The 18,887-nt window shown below is 39.1% G+C and overlaps 1 protein-coding gene across 1 annotated transcript; it reads right to left on the bottom strand.

Moving 5' to 3' along the window:
- Positions 1-1,164: 1,164 nt before the first annotated feature.
- LOC118428890 (growth factor receptor-bound protein 2-like) lies at positions 1,165-18,592 on the bottom strand (the record flags this gene model as incomplete). Its single annotated transcript, XM_035839168.1, is given in 4 exon segments — positions 1,165-1,330; positions 2,094-2,216; positions 12,098-12,195; positions 18,203-18,592. Coding segments are annotated over 4 exon segments (465 nt in total), but the record flags the coding sequence as incomplete, so codon positions are not given.
- Positions 18,593-18,887: the final 295 nt, after the last annotated feature.

Here is an 18,887-nt window from a genome sequence, read left to right as displayed (position 1 = left end):
TGTAAGGTAGGGGTGGGTTGTACCGTGGCTAAACCAGTTTTCGTGTTGAATCCATCCGTAAAAAATGGACCTGAAAAATCAGGACCAAATTTTGGACCGTGTAGAAAATGACGAAGATTATATCTGCAGGGTTTACATGCTATGGCGCTTGCCTGTTCAAGAAAATAACAAGAGAGAAGTAGAGTAGAGTTTATAGTTATTTCTACAGTTTTCACAGTCAGGTTCTGAGTTTATATGTAGGCAGGATTTTAAACACTATTGGGGGTAGGATACTCTGCAAAATAGATTCCTTGAATTGTAGGAAATTCTACTATTGTTTTGAGTATTGCCATTCACAAGTTTTCGCAGACAGTTAAGTCCAGGTTCAGGTCTGGACCTGGACCTAATCCTCTGGACCAGAACTTTTTAATATATGTATTTCTGAATTTCCTGTACAGGTACCCACCCCTAACACAAGGGTTTCCAACTTAAAAAGTTCATCTGTGTTCTTGGTAGAAATCGTTCTCAAGCAATACTGAACAGAAGTATGCATAAAAATTTTGGTGTCTGACATAACTATAGACTAGAGTTGGACAATAAAAAATTGGCCAAAAAGGCCAATTTTTCTTGTTTTGACATAGCAACTTGCAAAAGGTTGGGAGAAATGTTGTGTCTAACCTATCAGAATTAGTGAAAACTGCAGGGTTCCTGAGTTTTATAGCATGCAAGAAAACAATCAAAACACGCCAGAACTGGAAACTGTGACTCCACTACCCAAAGAAAACAGGCTAGGGTCCGCGGATTTTTCTAGGGTAGGTAGGGAAACAGGAAACACACCTTTTTTTCCAAGGTCCCTTACATACATTTTGTACCAAACCTTTTATCAGCATGAAAGCTCATCTGTGTTGATGTAATCCATATTGAAGATTTTCCACTATCACACAACACCAAAATTTGCTTACCTCGAATTTTCAGTTGCACTTACATTCAATTTGACCTTTTTCAGGAGTGATGATTCAGTTACTCTGATCACGTGACTTAGAGACACGTGACTCAAGTAATGAATCATAAATGCCTGGCGACTCCTGAAGAAGGTCGACGGAAGTGCGACTGAAAATTCGAGGTAAGCAAATTTTGCATGACAGTGGAAAATCTTCAATATACCAAACGTTTTGTCAGTGTTACCTTTTTCGTCTCCATGTCCTTCAGAAAGATGGTTTGTGTTCTGCTGACGGAGGAGGACCGGTGATACTCTACTAGCTCGTTCAGGGAGTTGAACTTGACGACCCAGAGAAAGTACTTCCCCGCTCCGTCCCTTAGAACTTTGAAGTGTTGCACTTCCTTGTGAAACCTGCAATACAAGACGCAAAATAAGAGTTACCTTAGTCCTCATCTCTGGTACGTCAATGTAGGTTAGACATCCAGGTAATAAGGTATGCCAAAAAGCAGTTATTCAAATAACTGGATATGATTTTGGAAATGGTCAGACAACCAAACATTTCAGACAACCGTCACTGACGAAAGACACGTGATGTTATCTGTAATGTCTGAACGTTTCCAAAATCATATCCAGTTACTTGTGACAGTCATAACTGGTAACCATATAAGGGGACAGGTACCAAAAGTTGACATGAACTCTGACCTAAGGTCATTTGATCTCAGGCAACCATTTGGAAACCAGGGAAGCCAGGTGTTACACTTAGCCCTAAAATAAACGTTGGCCTTCGAACTATAACCTTGGGTTCAAAAATCTCTGAAAGCCATGTAAGAGCCAGCGAAAGCTAGTGGCCATTTTCTTGTTTTCTGATTCTGAACATAATCTAATGTCAAAGGACAAGGCGAAACAATCATAGTTACTGTACTGTTTCAAATTTTCTCGCACAATGTAGTGTGAACAACTCTTCAAAGTGTGACTGACATTTTTTTTCTTGACATTAACAATCAGATATTCATAATGCAATTAAAACATGGTAAGACAATGATTTATTGTTGCTGTGTTTCTTAAAAATTGTTGATATCGTAACTGCCTGAAAAACAGGTCGAAGTTGACTTGAGTTGTTCATTGTCCTAGCTTAACGAATAAAGAGAGTCTCAGAGTAAAAAGTGAATCTTACTTGACTGAAAGTGAAAAGTCGCCCGGCGAACTCTCGCTTTCCCGTATCAAGAAGGCACCGTCCATCTCCTGTTTCATTAGTCTCTCCTCTGCCATCTGTCTGCTAATTTTGCCGTGGAACCACCTAAACAAACAAACAAACAGGTAAACAATAATGTTTCTCCTTCGTCAGCTGTCTGCTAATTTTGCCGTGGAACCACCTGAACAAACAAACAAACAAACGTGAACAACAGGTAAACAATAATGTTTCTCCTCCGCCATCTGTCTGCTAATTTTGCCATGGAACCACCTAAACAAACAAACAAATAAACAAACTAAACAAAAGATAAACAATTATATTTCTGATCGGCCATCTTCAGCAGCTGCTATTTTTACTGCAAGTTAATTTTATGGATGACATCAGCGTGCGCATTAATTTTCGCCTGATTTCAGAATTTCATCGGAGATGGTCAACATGACGAGAAAGTACCAAAATGGGCAAATATGTTGTGTTGCAGGCTAATAGTTGTACTAGCCAGGTAGCCATGACTGTAGTTATAATATATAGAAGTGAAACTAGAAATTTAGTTAGATAGCTGTAAAAGTGACCCCAATATGGAAGCCATGTTGTTGCCAAGTTGGTAAGTGATACCAGTCTACCACACTGGTGTCACCTTTACTACACTAGTACACGTCTTGAATACAGAAGTAGATGCCATGTAGGGTGTGATACCATATTTCGTCAATTCAATTATTTTTTTACGTTTAGTGCGTATATTTTGAAAATTAAGCCATCTTGTTTTTTTTCACCCATCTTGTTTTTTTTCCCGCCTAATCTCACTATTTTTGCCGTCTGCAGAGGATGTCATCCATAAAATTTACTTGCTGTGGCCTAAACGAAGAAACAAAACAGGTGAACAATAGTATCCAATGACATCTGTCTGCTAGTTTTGCCGTGGAACCACCTAAACAAACAAACAAACAACAGGTAAGCAATAATGTTTTTCCTCTGCCATCTGCTAATTTTGCCGCGGAACCACCTAAACAAATAAATAAATAAATATGAACAAAAGGTAAACAATAATGTTTATCTTTGCCATCAGTCTTGAAGTTCTAATTTTGCCATAGAACAATCTAAATTAATAGACAAACAACGTTTTTCCAACATCATCTGTTTGCTAATTTTGCCGTGGAATCACCTAAACAACAAAAACAGCTATACACAACAATATCCTTTTGTCCCCTAACATTGCATCAGACACATACAACGTAGCCTTGCCCTTCTCCAACCACCTGTCGAAAATTGCAAGGAAAATTTCTTTAAAAAAGCAAACAACGACAGACTGAAAAAACAGACATCAACTATGTTTTGCCTTCATTAACACCTAGATAAATGAATGGCTGACGACCACTAAGGGCTTACAATACCTGCTATCTTCAGAGTCTGACATATTTCTAACGTTGAAGAAAGATTATTGACATCAAGGGCCTGCAAAATGTGGCAAGGCAAAATGACCCTGGCTTACTATATTGGGAATCACTGCAAATTCTGAATTCATGCATTCAATCATGTAATCATTCTGCATCTAAATTTTTTGTCTGACCCTTACCACCTCACTTTTAGCCTCATAAATAATCAACCTGTCGGCTCAATTGAGTTTTTCACTGGCTTCTAACTAGGATTTTATTATAGGGGTCCAAATTTCTTGTGAGTGACTGGGGGCATCCACCTTCCACGGTGCAAACTTTTTGAGAATTTAAAGTTAAAATGGTGGATTCTATGGTATCCTGAGGGGCAAAATTGCTGTCAGAGAGGGCACAGTAGATTAGACCTAGTGGCATCCCTGGTCAATCAGAATTTCATACTTGTCAGAGGATCTGCTCCCCAGTGTAAGGGCATCAAGTGCATCCAATCTTTTGTTGTTTTAAGAAAAGCGCCTTGACACATGCCTGGCTTAAACTAGTTAAAGCCTAGTAGTTTTTTTATGACTAATAGTTTAAAACTAAGGGTTCAAACAAAGTTCAGGAATAAAATACACTCAGTGAATGACCTCAAATGATATTCTCTTCTACAAATAGTACACCTGAAATAAAACTGATCAGTCAAGCATGTTATTCAACCTCACAATCATATCACAATATTATACATAACGTTATGCTTACAACATTTGCAGGACAAAACTTGTTTTCTTGTTCTCTATTCGTTCTAATAGAAAATCTAATCTAGTGCTTCTGATAAGGCCATTACGTTTTGACTGTAGGACGTCGTTAGTGAGTATCAGAGAAAACCCATCCTCTCTAAGCTAATTAGGCTCTTAATGAATGATCAATATTGCTCTCTGTAGGTACTAATGGAATGGGACAAAAGCACGAGTGCGTTAGTACAGTCTACTGTGCTACCCTAAGTGGTGGAGAGTACAGATAACCTGTACTTAGTCATTAGGCAAAGGGCTATTTATAAACACAAGGCAGTCTTGGCTGACCTCTGTGTGGATATTAACAATTTAAATTGAAGATATCTTAGTTTTCCTTATCATAGGCCACAGGAATTTATTTCCTTGTTTTTCTGACATTTCAAAATGAAAAACTGAATAATGAAACAGCATGAAAACACTAGATGAGAGCAAAACTTTCACTCCCTAACCCTGAAAATGAAAGTGCCAAGAGGTACAGACTTTTCCTTCAGGGTTTGTTAAATCGTGTTGATCTTCTGAACTGATATCAATTAATTAATGATATTGAAATATTTTCAAGATCAGAGAGTGTTCAGACATGGCCAAAGCTATAGGGCTGATGTGACTTAGGGGGTTTACCATGGTCAATATTGACCCAAGGAGGCCATATACAGTCTGTATATATAAGTTCAACATAAAAACAGAGCCATGACTCTTTTATCCCAGAACAGGTAAAGTGGTATCAATCTGCTAGAGAAAAAAACTGAACTGAAAACCACTATGATCACTCCATTTTTATCCTTATAATCACAAAATCAAATCCCCACATTCAAACGTCTACAGTACAATAACTGGTATGGCCTCACACATCCAACCTCTCTTGTCTGTCTATGTTTTCATTACAATACACAGTATGGGACTATTGTAATTTGTAGGGCTTACACCAGCTGAAAACCACTGTGAACACTCCGTTTTCAAATCCCCACAAACTTAAACGCATTTCCAGTACTGTAACTGGTATAGCCTTGCACATGTGCACATCCCAACCCAGGGCTCCAAATACTTTTTTCTGCATACCTGCACTGGTGCAGGTAACATTTGAAATTACCTGCACCAGACAAATTGTACCTGCACCACTCTGAAGTTAGGAAGTATGGGTCATAATAGAAGTGTTCAGGAACCACTGCTATTTTTCTTTAAGGCCACACCAATTTAATATCTTGGTTCACGGATTTTTTCATAAAAAATATGGAACGAGAGGGCGAAATAAAAATAAAAGTTGTAAAATGGTTGGGGTAAAGGTAACGGCTAATCCAAAACATTAAGAACAAAAGTTTTCAGCTTGAAAAAAGTACAAAAACACTATTTTTGTACAGTAACAGCACCTGTACCCACACTTTAAGGAGCTTATAATATAAAGGCCAATTTGCTACACCAGAAAGTTGGTGAATGGTTTCATTAATGGTGAAAATTTGCTGAGTAGTAATTTTTATTTTTATTTTTTTTCCCAAAAAATAGGAGCGAGCGAATCCGTGAACCAAGAAATTAAATCGGTGTGGCCTAATTAATGTGGTAAAAGTCAATGCAGCTAATACTATGGTATTCCAATCCACATATACACCTACATCACAGGACATTTATGTATTAAACCCTTACATGGACCAGTGCAGGCTAGGTGCAGGTAGACACCAGAAATACATGCACAGCTCCAATTTTACCCGCACAAACCTGCAAATGCAGGTGGTATTTCGAGCCCTGAATACTGTAGCTGGTGAAGCTTCCCACATTACACAGGCTTTCAGCTAGAATTTTATTATAGGGTGTCCAAATTTCTTGCTGCTCGGTGAGCGCTGCAGGCGCGAGTATTGTAGGGGGCCTGGGGACATCCTCACTTAGAAAGTTTTGAAATTTATAACTCTCTGAAACACTATTTCCCTCATTTTGAGTTGCAATTTTGGGGGAATGAAGCAAATTTACTGTCAGACAGGCCACATGTGACCTGTAGCATCCCTGGTCAATCAGAATTTCATGCTTGTCAGAGGACTGTATGCCTGCCTGGCTAAAAGTCTGCTCCCACATGTACACATCCCAACCTAAACCCTACAGCCAGACTAAACACTCCGTCTCAGTGTTGACCACAGACTCTATTCCTGCCTCTACACACCCTGAAATAGATGCCCTGAACTTGACCTCGCTGTGCACTCCTGACCCCACTCATGCCTTTACTCCTAACCCCCCTTCAGGGATATAAAACTTAATGAACTTGGCTAAAAACAACATGATAAAACCCCATGGACCCTGCGGCATGATTGGACAGGGCATTACCAAAGCTATTCTAAGGTTCTTGGTCAACTCAATTTGAGTGTTGGACAAGACTGGAGCTTTGAGATGGCTGGTAAATTCTGTTGTTTCTAATAAATTATTGAAGATTCAAAAGACCAAGTTGCACGCACTTACTAGTCGCTTAGGGTTGTGAACTTAAGTATTTAATATGGATTACTTTCGAATGTCTATCTCTTAACTTTTCTACCTTGCATCATTAATCATGGAAATTTAAAAATTGGCACAGAACATTGTATTTGTTATTTAAAGCATCATAAATAAACTGCAACAATTGCCTGCACAGCTGCTAATGCGTTACATGTATGTTGAAGAGGGTATCATATTAAAACACAGTTGACCAATCCTAGTTCAGAGATAATGCTGTACACTGATATGAATCCCTGTTTGCTAAAACTTCTGCCAATTCTAATATAAGTATGCTATCTAAGCTCTAACTACACCCACGTTAGTCAGAAAGGGAAAACATGCTTTAAAGAGATCCGTTTATGAAGATCCGTTTCCAATTTGTTTTCCACTCCAGAACTGTTTTTGCTTCCTTCCAAATATAATTACTAAGTACTCTTTGCTCAGGCTTTTAGTTTCACAAACAATTCCACACAGCTACAGTCAAAATTTCGCATAATACAATTTTGCGAACACACACAACAAGAGGATTTTACATTTCTTAACACCAAATGCATAAAAGAATGGTAACCATTATGATATTCAAAGGTACGAAAAAATGAAAACAGTCATTCTATGAATATACATGAAGTCAGATTTAATTTTTTACTGCACCCCTTTGTTTTCAAAATATCATCTTGATCTCTTATCTTTTTAATACTTGAATTTTTAGAATCAAAAACTGAAAAAGGGAAATAAATTGGGACTGAAAATACAACAGAACAGACTGCAGGAACATAAAGACGATACATAATTGAATCACTCCACAATTGAGAGTTTTCTTACGACTCATCGTGAAGTAATCCGATCCCTACGTGCAGGACAATAGAAACGAACCCCCCCGGCGTGGCACGGTCGGAAATTTCTCTCTCCCAATCTGCCCCGCGGGCCGGCCTGAATGTGATTATGCCTCTATGTTGAAGCCAGATTACATCAGGCTAATGTAATATGGTACTGATGGGTCCTGTTACAGCACAGAGAGCAAGGTCGGTCCCTGGTCCTGATGGTGTTGTCATGGCAACGGCCAGATTCACCTGAACATGACCCCAAAGACTGCATCCAAAAGTAAGGATATTGTAACTGCATTGCAGGGATTTTGTTTGTTTGTTTGTTGTTTGAACCTTTGTTTATTCATGAAAGCTCAAATTGGCCTGCAGGCCGCTTTTTACTGAGGTCATGAGGGAAGAGGTAAACATCAGACAAAGTATATGTCAGTAACAATTTACAATCTAATTTTGTGGTAGGGAGAAAAAGCAGTGTTTGCAGTGGTTAAGTATAGCGGTTGAAACGAAACTTGAATACCGGTAATACACGTCAAACAAAAACCAACATTCAATGATGTTAAACTGGTTTGGACTTAATGTAATATTTATCATCAATCCTGTCCGAAAACCAGTTTCCGGACATTTCAGTTTGTTTTGGTTCTGATGCGGCAGGTTTTCCTGGCCAATCAGGCCCTGGAAAAAAATTATGTTTCCTGTTTCCCTACCTATGCTAGAAAAACCTGCCGACCCTTGACTTTTTTTGGATGGGCAGTGGAGTCACACCTCTGCATGACTTGCCAGGATATTTGCTTTGTGGGAAGGTGTTTGTATGTGACCTTGGTACTGCAGCAGAAATTTTTTGTATCTTTTGACCTGGATGTGCTATGGTCTTGATTTTTTGGTGGCAGATAGCAAGCTTGTGACATAAGGAATAGGTGGTGTATGTTTGGGTCCCCTAGCAGATTGCTCTGGAACTGCTGGGACATTTTTCTCAAAATCTTCTCAGGAGGATAACTGGTCTGTTCAGGACTGAAACAGGAAACACAACATTTTTTCCTGGCCAGCCAGCCAGACCGGTGGAAGACTGATCAGGAAGTGAGGAAGACAGTTACCTGCATGCTGCCTCGGGCAACACATTCTTCACAACTTACTGACCTTAACTACAAAACACACACTCAGGCAGAAAGTACAGGTGCCCACTGTCAGTGTACAAAATACGGTGCAACCTGGGGCAAAACTAGGTTGCACATCTGAATTTCAACATGCACCACCTACGATTCACTAATTTCTGGAAAAAAAAGGTACAATGCCTGCATACATACATTACATAACCTTTACTATCATATAAGCATGTTTGTTTCAAACAAAAAAATCAAGTAACAGTACTAACACTGTTCTTCCGATAATGTTCATCTGCTGAGGAATCTGCAATTACTGACATGTTTGGCTAATATAAAACGAAGCTGCCTCGATCCATTTTTTTCTTTCAAGTAAATTGACAACAAAATCAAGTTCTGAGGCTCAAAATCTACTCTCACCTCTCAAATAAACGTACCGGTACGTTTATTTTTTTCTGCCTCAAAATCCACCCGGTACATCCTTATTTTAGACGGTACGTTTATTTTTTTTTTCAAATTGGGGCTTTCTTTACTAACCAGGGACCCCAAAAATATTGAAAGTTTGGTATTTTCTGCCCATTTTTCTGCTGTATTTTTGCTTAATATTCACTATTTTTCGGACGAGGCTTTGCGGATTTCCCTGCCGCTAGCGCTATGACCCAAACATAACTAGGGATGCGTACCGGTACGCAGGACCAGTTCTGGACTTGCAAAAACGTTTCTGTTCAGGTTCAAAAATACCGGAACACAAGTGATTCGGCACTGGACTCGTAAAAAAATATATCCTTTTCGTTTTGAACCATCTTTAACCTTCCAAAAATCTTGAAATGTTGCGCTGAACAAAGACGAAAACATTGAGGTCACATGCTACACACACAGTCGCTTACTTCCGTAAATTCTCTATCAAAACACAGAAATTAACCACCAACCAAACAAATTAAAAAGTTACCAATACTTTTCCACTATTTTTCACCCGTAGTCAACTTGTTTTAATGTTCCAGCAACGAAAAAATCATTCCAAAACAAAGCATAGCGTTCAATCGCCTCGAAAAGATCCGCCATGTTGGATTCATCAACTCACGCCGAATCTCGCGGTAATGCGCGAGAGAATCATATATTTTCTGCAGTACCGCTATTTCTCGATAGGGGGCAGTGTCTATGACCTTGGTTTCTGCAACATTGAAAATAGCACAAGTGGTGAATAAGGTATTCTAAGTTGGAATGTTTCTTCAAAATGTTATTTTGTAACAATGATTATAAAATAAACTTCTTTTTTTATTTCTTCAATTTTTATTTTCATTCATTTTTTTACTTTTATTTTAATCTTTGTTGATGGTGTGACACTCAGATAAAGAAAATATGTGCAATAACATAGGAATTATTCTGTTCATTATTTATACAATTAACTGATATGGTAATAAAAAAAAATAACTGATATGGTACTGAGGCATAAATAAATAAAAAGAGCCTACCTGCTTATCATCTTCTCTTGGACTGAAGTAGCATGGGCACAGTTTACATGTCAATTTGGTATTTTTCCGGGGGGTACTTTTATTCCAGGGGGTACTTTTATTAGATTTTGAAGATTTGTCCGGGGGGTACTTTATTCCAGGGGGTACTTCTATTTGAGAGGTGAGAGTAGGTTGCGCACTGTGCAACCTGAGTTTAGAAGTAAGTTGCACCGAGAAAAAAGTGGTTGCAATGTGCAAGTGGTATTTTGCACGCTGGACTGTTAGGTCATTTGGTAGACTTTCAAGATTTTTTTTTCGAATTGCCATTTCACTGTAGTTGACGATGCAAAAGTGACTTCTCTCTATCTCAGGAATTAGGTCCCAAAATTCAATTGTCTACAGGTTCTCAAACTAAACTTGAGAGACTGGGAAAAAACTTGAAAACGTCTGGGATAATCTTGAAGATAATGATAATTTTCTTCATTTAATTATTTATTTCAACACACTTGCTGAAGGCATCATAATAATTCAGTGTTGAAAATTTGCCGATGGAAAGTGTGGTGATATTTTTATTTCTTTTTTTTTTGGAAAAATAGGGACATGTGTTTCCTAGTACCAATTAATCAAATTGGTGTGGCCTTACTGAAGGAAACAGAAAAGGAAACACACAGAAAGTTTCCACCCAGGGAAACATATACACGTCCAAATTGTCTTCAGCTTGACTTTTGGTTTTCTTTGGAATCCAAATTGTCTTCAGTCTGAATTGTCTGACAACGTTTCCTATTGGACATCTGAAATTGTCTTCATTCATAGTTAGAGTATAAAAGACCTGTTTCTTCCAGATCACTTCAGTGTCACTGACGAAGGATAGTGGATTCTATCCGAAACGTCTGACCGTTTCCAAAACCATATCCAGTTGCTTGAGTAACTGCTTTTTTGGCGTACATCGACGCATATACACGTAGACTTGCGTCAGAGGAGACGCAACTTCTGCTCCGACACAAGGAAGGAACTGTATTTTGTGTGTCAGTCAGATTCCCAACAGCATTCAAATATAATCTATGTCTTCATTCATGTTTTTGCGTACACACATGACTATAGCTATGGGTTAATGATGTTATTAATATGTTATTCCAGGGCTCGAAATACTGGGTGCATGTGCACCCAGGTACACCCAAAATTGGAGCTGTGCACCCAATTATTTTCTGTGGGTGCACAGGGTATACCCAAATATTTTCTTAGGTTTATGTATGGAAATATATCAAAGTGTACTAGTATACATCATATTCTTGAACATCTGAGGGTTAGAAAGAAATAAAAATGTCTGTCATGGTACTTGTTTAAGAATTTGGTGGCATGTAACTATTTTTTGTTAATAGGTTTTTCTGACAAGCTACTTAAATTTTTGGTGCACCCAATTTTTTAAGCTGAGTGCACCAGTGCACCTAATCTCAAAAATGAATTTCGAGCCCTGTATTGTTTCCTACAGAAACATTTACAACTCACATGACTGGTCATGAAGAAGAATTCTCAAACATCCTATACTATTTTCTAACAATTATTTTTGGATCTAGAAAAACTGCATATATATCTGGCCATAGACTCCATACACTGTCAAACTCAAAGGCAACCAACTAGCATGATGACTGTGGCATCACATGCAAACACACCGTTCAACATTGTACATGTGATCTGATACATAGATATACAAAAACTACATGTATAATGTAACAAACCAGCATGGCAGCTGTGGTTTGATAGACCCTCGGAGAAAGTTGGTGGATTAAACATTACATAAGGCAGTTGACCATGTATGCAATTTACAAACAAACAAACAAACAAACATGGCAACCATGGTTCAGAAACTTGAACTATGCAGCTCCAGAAGTGTCACTGAGGGATGACTGAGGTGCTATTAGATGTTGATTATAATTAGCTGAGGAATGTATCCACTCCACTATACACAACATAGCAGGTTTGACAGATAAAGGGGAAAACATGTAAATGTACTCACTCGTGTGGCTTCATCTGTATGTAGTTCTTGGGTACGAATCCCTCCTTCCCGTTCTGCTCTGCTTTGTACCAGTTCTGGTCATACTCTAGATTCAGAATCTGGGGACAAGGAAAACAAACAAAACAAAACAGTTACACTCAAACACCAGCTCTTATATTTTTGTATATAATATGTTAAAGTAGCCCAAATGTTCAAGCATTTGGGGGTAAACATGCCTTGTCTTATAGGAAACACTCAGACTATCGCAAATTGAAAATCGTTTTTGTTAATTGGAAATTTGTATCAAGCACATTTATTGCCTCTGCCAAGATGACTGTGACTGTGTGTGTGTGTGTGTGTGTGTGCGTGTGTGTGCAGTTGTGCATGTGTGTGTGTGCGTGTGTGTGTAGTTGTGCGCGCGCGTGTGTGTGTGTGTGTATGTGTGTGTGTGTGTGTGTGTGTGTGTGTGCGTGTGTTTATGTGTGTATGTACATGAACAGCATAACTCAAGACGGCCTGAATGGATTGTCATGTGGGTAGGTCTTCATCAGACAGAAGGGACAGAAGAGTAAGTGGAGTAAGTTTGTCCCCCCCCCCCCCAGCAGCTTTTTTGGAACTGCAGGAGCTAGTTTAATGCCCTTACCACACATCTACAAGCTAGAACCTTTCAGCACCTTTTCACTACAGGCTGCATTCACTGAGCAACGCAAGATTTGACAGATGAGTCAACAGACTTCATACAATCATAGTCATGTATTTTGTTGTCTGTTAGTGTTAAATCTTACTGCAAACAAAATTTTGCGTCATGTTCCAACTATGGATGCAAGTGTCACACAAATCCAATAATGGTCGCTGTACGGTCCCAAGTGATCACCCTCTAGTAAAATGACTCAGGCTTTATAGCGATAACATTTCCTTACATGTACATTGTACTTATATGTATGTGACGACGTACAATGTAGTGTCTGACACTGACTCTCTGAGGACAGCAACACTGGTTATGGTAAGGCTATAAACTATAGCTCTACTGTATACGCAAGGACATGTGCTGTTTGGGGTATTGCTGCTTGCAATTGGTTTGGTCATTTTCTCACAGCTGACATTCACACCAAAGATATACTGTAAATGCAGAAATGTTTGCGGTGGTTTTATGTTCGGGGTTATTTTTGCAGTGGCCACTTCACCGCGAACTTAAAACCACCGCGAGCATTTTTCATTTATACACTTTGACTGCAGTCTATGGCGCTACCGCATACTTGCAAACCATGCACATTGTTACATCCCCAAACCTACTCAGTGACATTAAACTTTAAGTGAAAGTTGCCCGTGCATCTGTGCAGATGCTTAGGGACGTGGGGCCCATTTCCATTTCCTTAGCCCTTGGGCCACACATTTGTGCAAGCCACTACAGCAGGGGGCTGGTCCACTGGTAGTGATGTGTGTTTAACATCCATACTCTTCCTCATTAGTGCTGAGTGCTTAAGCAGAGAAAGCAGCACGTACCATTTTTAGAGTCTTTGGTATGACTCGGCCAGGGATTGAGCTCACGACCTACCGAATGCAAGGCGAACACTCTACCCACTCGGCCATTGCACCACTCCTGACATACCTCCTACATTATTCATACAAATGACTTGTATACGCAACAAATTTCACACATCTCAATTATGCACAAGGTACTCCATGACTACCCTGATATCACACTGTCTGACGTTCCTTTCATGCCTCTATCCTCAAAATGCAGTAGATACCCAGGACTCAGGAGACCTAACATTAATTGCTCATCGAATGAAAGTTCATCTGTGATGGTAATCAACATTATGTTTAAATTTCAAACTTTGTATCCGTACACAAAATAAAGCGCTTACCAACAAGCTCTCGATCAGTCCTCTAGATCTGATCCTTATCAAGTTGAAATGATCCAAAGATTGGAAGCTTGTTGGTAAGCGCTTTATTTAGTGTACAGATATTAACTAAGTTTAAAATGTTTGCTGTGGTTTGAGTTCAAAGTGAAGTGGCCACCACAAAAACCGTGAACATAATAACATTTACAGTACTTTTCCTGCACCTGGTTCTAAGTGTCTTCGAGCAAAAACTTGAAAGCTAGACACAGCCCAGGATACAAAGACGTGTGACACCTGGCAACAATTTTAGCCATGCACCTGTTACTGCTGCCTGTGCTTAATGTGTTCTCCAGAAGTGTTCAGACACAGGCATGTAACATGTCAAACACTAACTGTCAAACTCAACACTAAAGAATGTGTCCACATGTCTTTCAAGTTGTACTTGTTAGTGCTAGTTTTGTACAAAATTTAAACTGTTTATCACTCGGATATCAAGTACTGTTTCATATCCATGATATTTTGTTTGGTATGAATGAAGGTTCACAATACAGACAAATATCTAGTTTTGTGTTAACTTACTGTCCTTGCTAGGAAGTAAGCTGTCACTTTCCGGATCATTATAACATCCCCTTTAAACTATTAAGACTACGTGTGTATCTTGAATAAATTTTTATGAATGACTTCTTCTATCATACATGTATCTCTTGACAACTGAGTCTTGGTACAAATCAGCTTTAAGGAACAGACGAACAAACTGGTAACAATCAAGCTATTACACTATGGGTAGTAATCAAGCGGTCGAAACCTGTTGGTCGAGCAATTTACAGCAAACTGTAACAAAAGCTCTTCTGACTAAGCTTTGTATGTCAATTGCGCAAAGGGAAACACTCATGGTGTTATTGACAATGACAAGACTGTAGGTGACAGAGAACAGATAATCAACAAATTACTTTCATTCCTGCTTCTCTGATCCAATACAAAGGATCTGTCCAACTTGTTATTTACTTACTATGTACTACTATGATGTAGTCACACACAGTCAGTCATGATGATACATCTTCTATACATAAGCATGACTCACAAGCCTTGTGCCTACAATCATTGATTTAGCTTTCTGTTAAAGTTTACACATCCATCCCATATCTACTCCAGGATGCCAAACTGAGATATGGTACGACATAGTGCAATGTAATTCCCACAGCTCTGCTCAACGAGCACAATGAACATCCTCTCCAAGCAGAGGTTGATGAGGAAAATCGTGACCTTTTCCTCATATGCTGTCTTCTTGCCGTCTGTGGAGGCTGATACAAAAAGACGACATATAATTTAAGGAAAGGGTCACGATTTTCAACCTCTGCTTGGAGATTACCAAGACTACAATGAACACTGTGCACCACATCTTAACATCCCATCCTAAGGACTGCAACCCTTTCCAGTTGTGTGCATGACAAGTGAGTGACACAGCCGAAATCAAATTCACTGCTTCTAGTTTCAGAGGAAGGGGCCGCTAACCACTGGACTACACACACTACCTAGCACATGTACATGTGCACGTATGTCTGTTATTATAGATTAACCTTCAACATGCCGCCTGACACTGGAACCACTACAAGACTGGCACCAGAAGGCTGCCTCAGCAGGTAAGGGGTTAAAGGTTACATTTCCCATTCACGGATCCATTTTTCCCTGGGCTTCGAACCCTGGACCTTTAACTTCCAGTTCAGAGTGCTGAACACGCAATATTCACTACACAATAGCATCTCAAACTCTAAATCAATGCCCCATGTATTTACTTTAAGCATTTCAAAGAAAATGGACTAAAGGTTGTCAAACGAGATTGTTACATGCTGAGATCATACCAAAACACTGACCCCTCAATGGTTACTACAAATAAACTTTAGCCTGGGGGAATACAAAAGTTTTGTTTACTGCAACTAAATTTGTGAAAAGAGTCACACCCAATTTTGTGATATAGATAAATCTATATGAATTTGCGGTTGTGTATTCATTGTATTGATTAATATTAATAAAGTCAAAGTCATCATTTTGCGTACGTGCATATAGAGCCCTGCTACCCAACTAGCCATTATATCAAATATATGGCTTATGATTTATACACAATGTAATATGCTTTAATATAAATTTTTAGTTAGTTAAAATTTAAATTTTTCACCGATGAAAGTATGACATCAGCAGTTATGCAAAATAACTTAAGCAAACATTTCTAAAACAACTTTAAAGTACTGTAGTGTTATACACAAGTAAACAGCACAATCATATAAAGTTGATGTTAAAAAAACCTTGCTAAACTTTCAAAGTGTCAGTTAGCCAAAGAATTTTAGATTCTGAAGAGGAGCAGATTTAAATAGGGTTTTGCAATCAAGGTTTATTCTATATGCACCTAATCATAATTCTTAGGTTAGGTGCACGGTGCACCAATGAATGTCAAACCCTACACATGTCCAGTCCATTATGAAAAGTGGCCTGCTGACCGATTTGAGTCAGTCATGAATAAACAACGGCACACACAAGTGAATTTCCCACACAGTAGGGCTGATAAACAAGGTACTAGTAAACACTACTGCTGCTCACAGAAACACAACTATCTCTCTGTCATACCTTCATAATGTTTGCCAATCTGCTATGACTTCTTATAGTATACCAAATATCATAATAAATGTAACAAATAGATGGCCTCAAGACAATACTTGTAGAATCTTCCTTATGTAAATCTTATGAAAATAATATCTTCTTGCATGTTTGTATGTACATGTAGATGTAGACATTTTTGTCTACATCTACAACAGTACAATCGTTTGCAGTTAGTTCACTTCACTTCACTCGTCCCGTAGCTGAGACTGAGATTATGTGAAAAACAACTTGCAAAAGTTGAATGGGAAAACCTAGTATTCTGTCCATTTTACAATCATTTATTAAACAAAGTGAATATTCAAGACCACAGGAACATTCACACGAAGACTATTGAATTGACTTGACATACTATTATTAGATAGTGAGTATTAGTTTAACATATAACAGCGTAATCATATCACACGTTTTATACTTGTCCAAAGCTCCTAGTTATTTGTTTGTCTTCTAGACTGACCACAAGCCACTGGCACAGACACAAGTATCTGTCATTCTGTGTGTAAAGAGTATCTGATGTCCTCAGCCAAAATATTTACTAGCCTTGCTGTCTGTAGATATGTTGTCTCACACTATATTGACACTTGAAGTTAGTGAGAGGGAAGGGGGAAGGGGGAGGGGGGTTAGGAAGCTAGCGTTCTTCTTCTTCTTTCGTTTTAAGGCTACCAACTTCAACTTGCTGAAGACTTTTGTAGCCTAAATACTCATTTTTCACTTGAGTGAAGTGAGGAAAGTCGTGTAAAGTGCCTTTCCCAAGGGCACAACATCGGTGACACGGCAGGGTTCGAACTCAGGACCTTCTGGGCCTGAGTCAAACTTGCTGCCGATTGCGCCACGCGGTCCCACACATTACTATTAGTTGTACTAAAACACCTATAATATGTCTTTGCAGCGAAAAACAATAGATGTATACCAACTTTACATTTGAGATCTGCGTTGAATTATTCTAAGTGCCAAGAAAATGACACAACTTGGAAACTACAATGACTAAAATGATAATCACCGAGATTTAAAAAGGATATGCGTATATCGTTAGAATGCTCCAAATTCCAGATAAATTTTTCTTTAAAATGCTGCTATTTAATTGAGAGTTCCACGCCGTTTATTACACTGTAATTGACCGAGTCAGACCCGTTTTACCACAGTAAGACAACACCCGGCCTATCTATTATTTAGATTTAATTAGCTTAAAAACAAACTGTTTTCATGGACTACATAACTAGTGATCAATCAAGTGGAATTGTCTGTTTGATGTATTTCCATGTCTATAGACGATGCGAGAAAGGCTTTCGTGGAAAAGACGAACTCCTAGCAAGAGTTGTCTGCTGTTCGCCCTCCCCATCCAGGAAGTAGTGGGGAGGGCGAAAATGTTCCCTCAACTTTTATTTTCAGGCCAAGCGTTAAATCTACTGCGTTTTAAAACGCCAGGGGGTGTATGATAAATCATAAAACAGTGTTACACACTAAGGTGGTGTCGACAGAGGGGTGAATGTCGATGTTAACGACTGGAGAGACTGGAAAATTGCGGAAGTAAAAAAGAGGAGCTGGACAACACAACAAAACTGGGGTTGCAGTTCTGTGAAATACCGGAGAAATGTCGGTATGTTGGAGCGACACGGCAGTGGTTGGGCCTTACCTTCAATATGGAGCCCTTGGCGAAGCTCAGTTCGTCTTCTGCCGTGGCTTTAAAGTCATATTTCGCCATAGCTTCCATGGTGGGACGGCCACTCTCCCGTGCCAAGTCTGTTCAAGCTGGGCCCGCACGGCGAACTGAAAATGGACGGTGGTCCGTGTGTTGAAGAACCGACGGCACACGGACAAACTTCCCCCGCAAACAACGCTCCCGAATCTCACAGGCGGCCCCAGATGTCTCCGTATCCTTCCGAGGAACCCCGGTAACTCCTCAAGAAGTGTGACGAAGTCCCAGAAGTTTGGCAAAGTTGGGAAAAATCCAGTACGAGAGGCCCGGAAATGGAGCGACTTCGACTCCCTTCCTCCAGATATGCAAATTAGTTTACTCGCAGTGCTCCGTCCGGGACGTTTCTGTATCATTCCGCCGAGCAACCAAAACAATCCAACTTTTTGTGATTTCCTTAGAATACTGTAATAATTTTCACTTATCACATAAATCGAAGTTGTTTTGGTTTCCACATAGTTGACACGAGTTTACTGTATAAGAATAGCATTAAATATGACATAGGTTGACAAGATAAAATGATATTTCTAACGTAACATGAAATATTATATATTATCGGTCTATTCAAACAGAATGGTATCAACAAGGTCTATTGATGAAAACTTTATCACAAAGTTACATTTAA

The sequence above is a fragment of the Branchiostoma floridae genome, chromosome 13 (assembly GCF_000003815.2).
Source record: "Branchiostoma floridae strain S238N-H82 chromosome 13, Bfl_VNyyK, whole genome shotgun sequence".
NCBI classification, from domain to species: domain Eukaryota; kingdom Metazoa; phylum Chordata; class Leptocardii; order Amphioxiformes; family Branchiostomatidae; genus Branchiostoma; species Branchiostoma floridae.
Note: the sequence above shows the minus strand (reverse complement) of the source record. Positions and strands in the feature narration are given on the sequence as shown.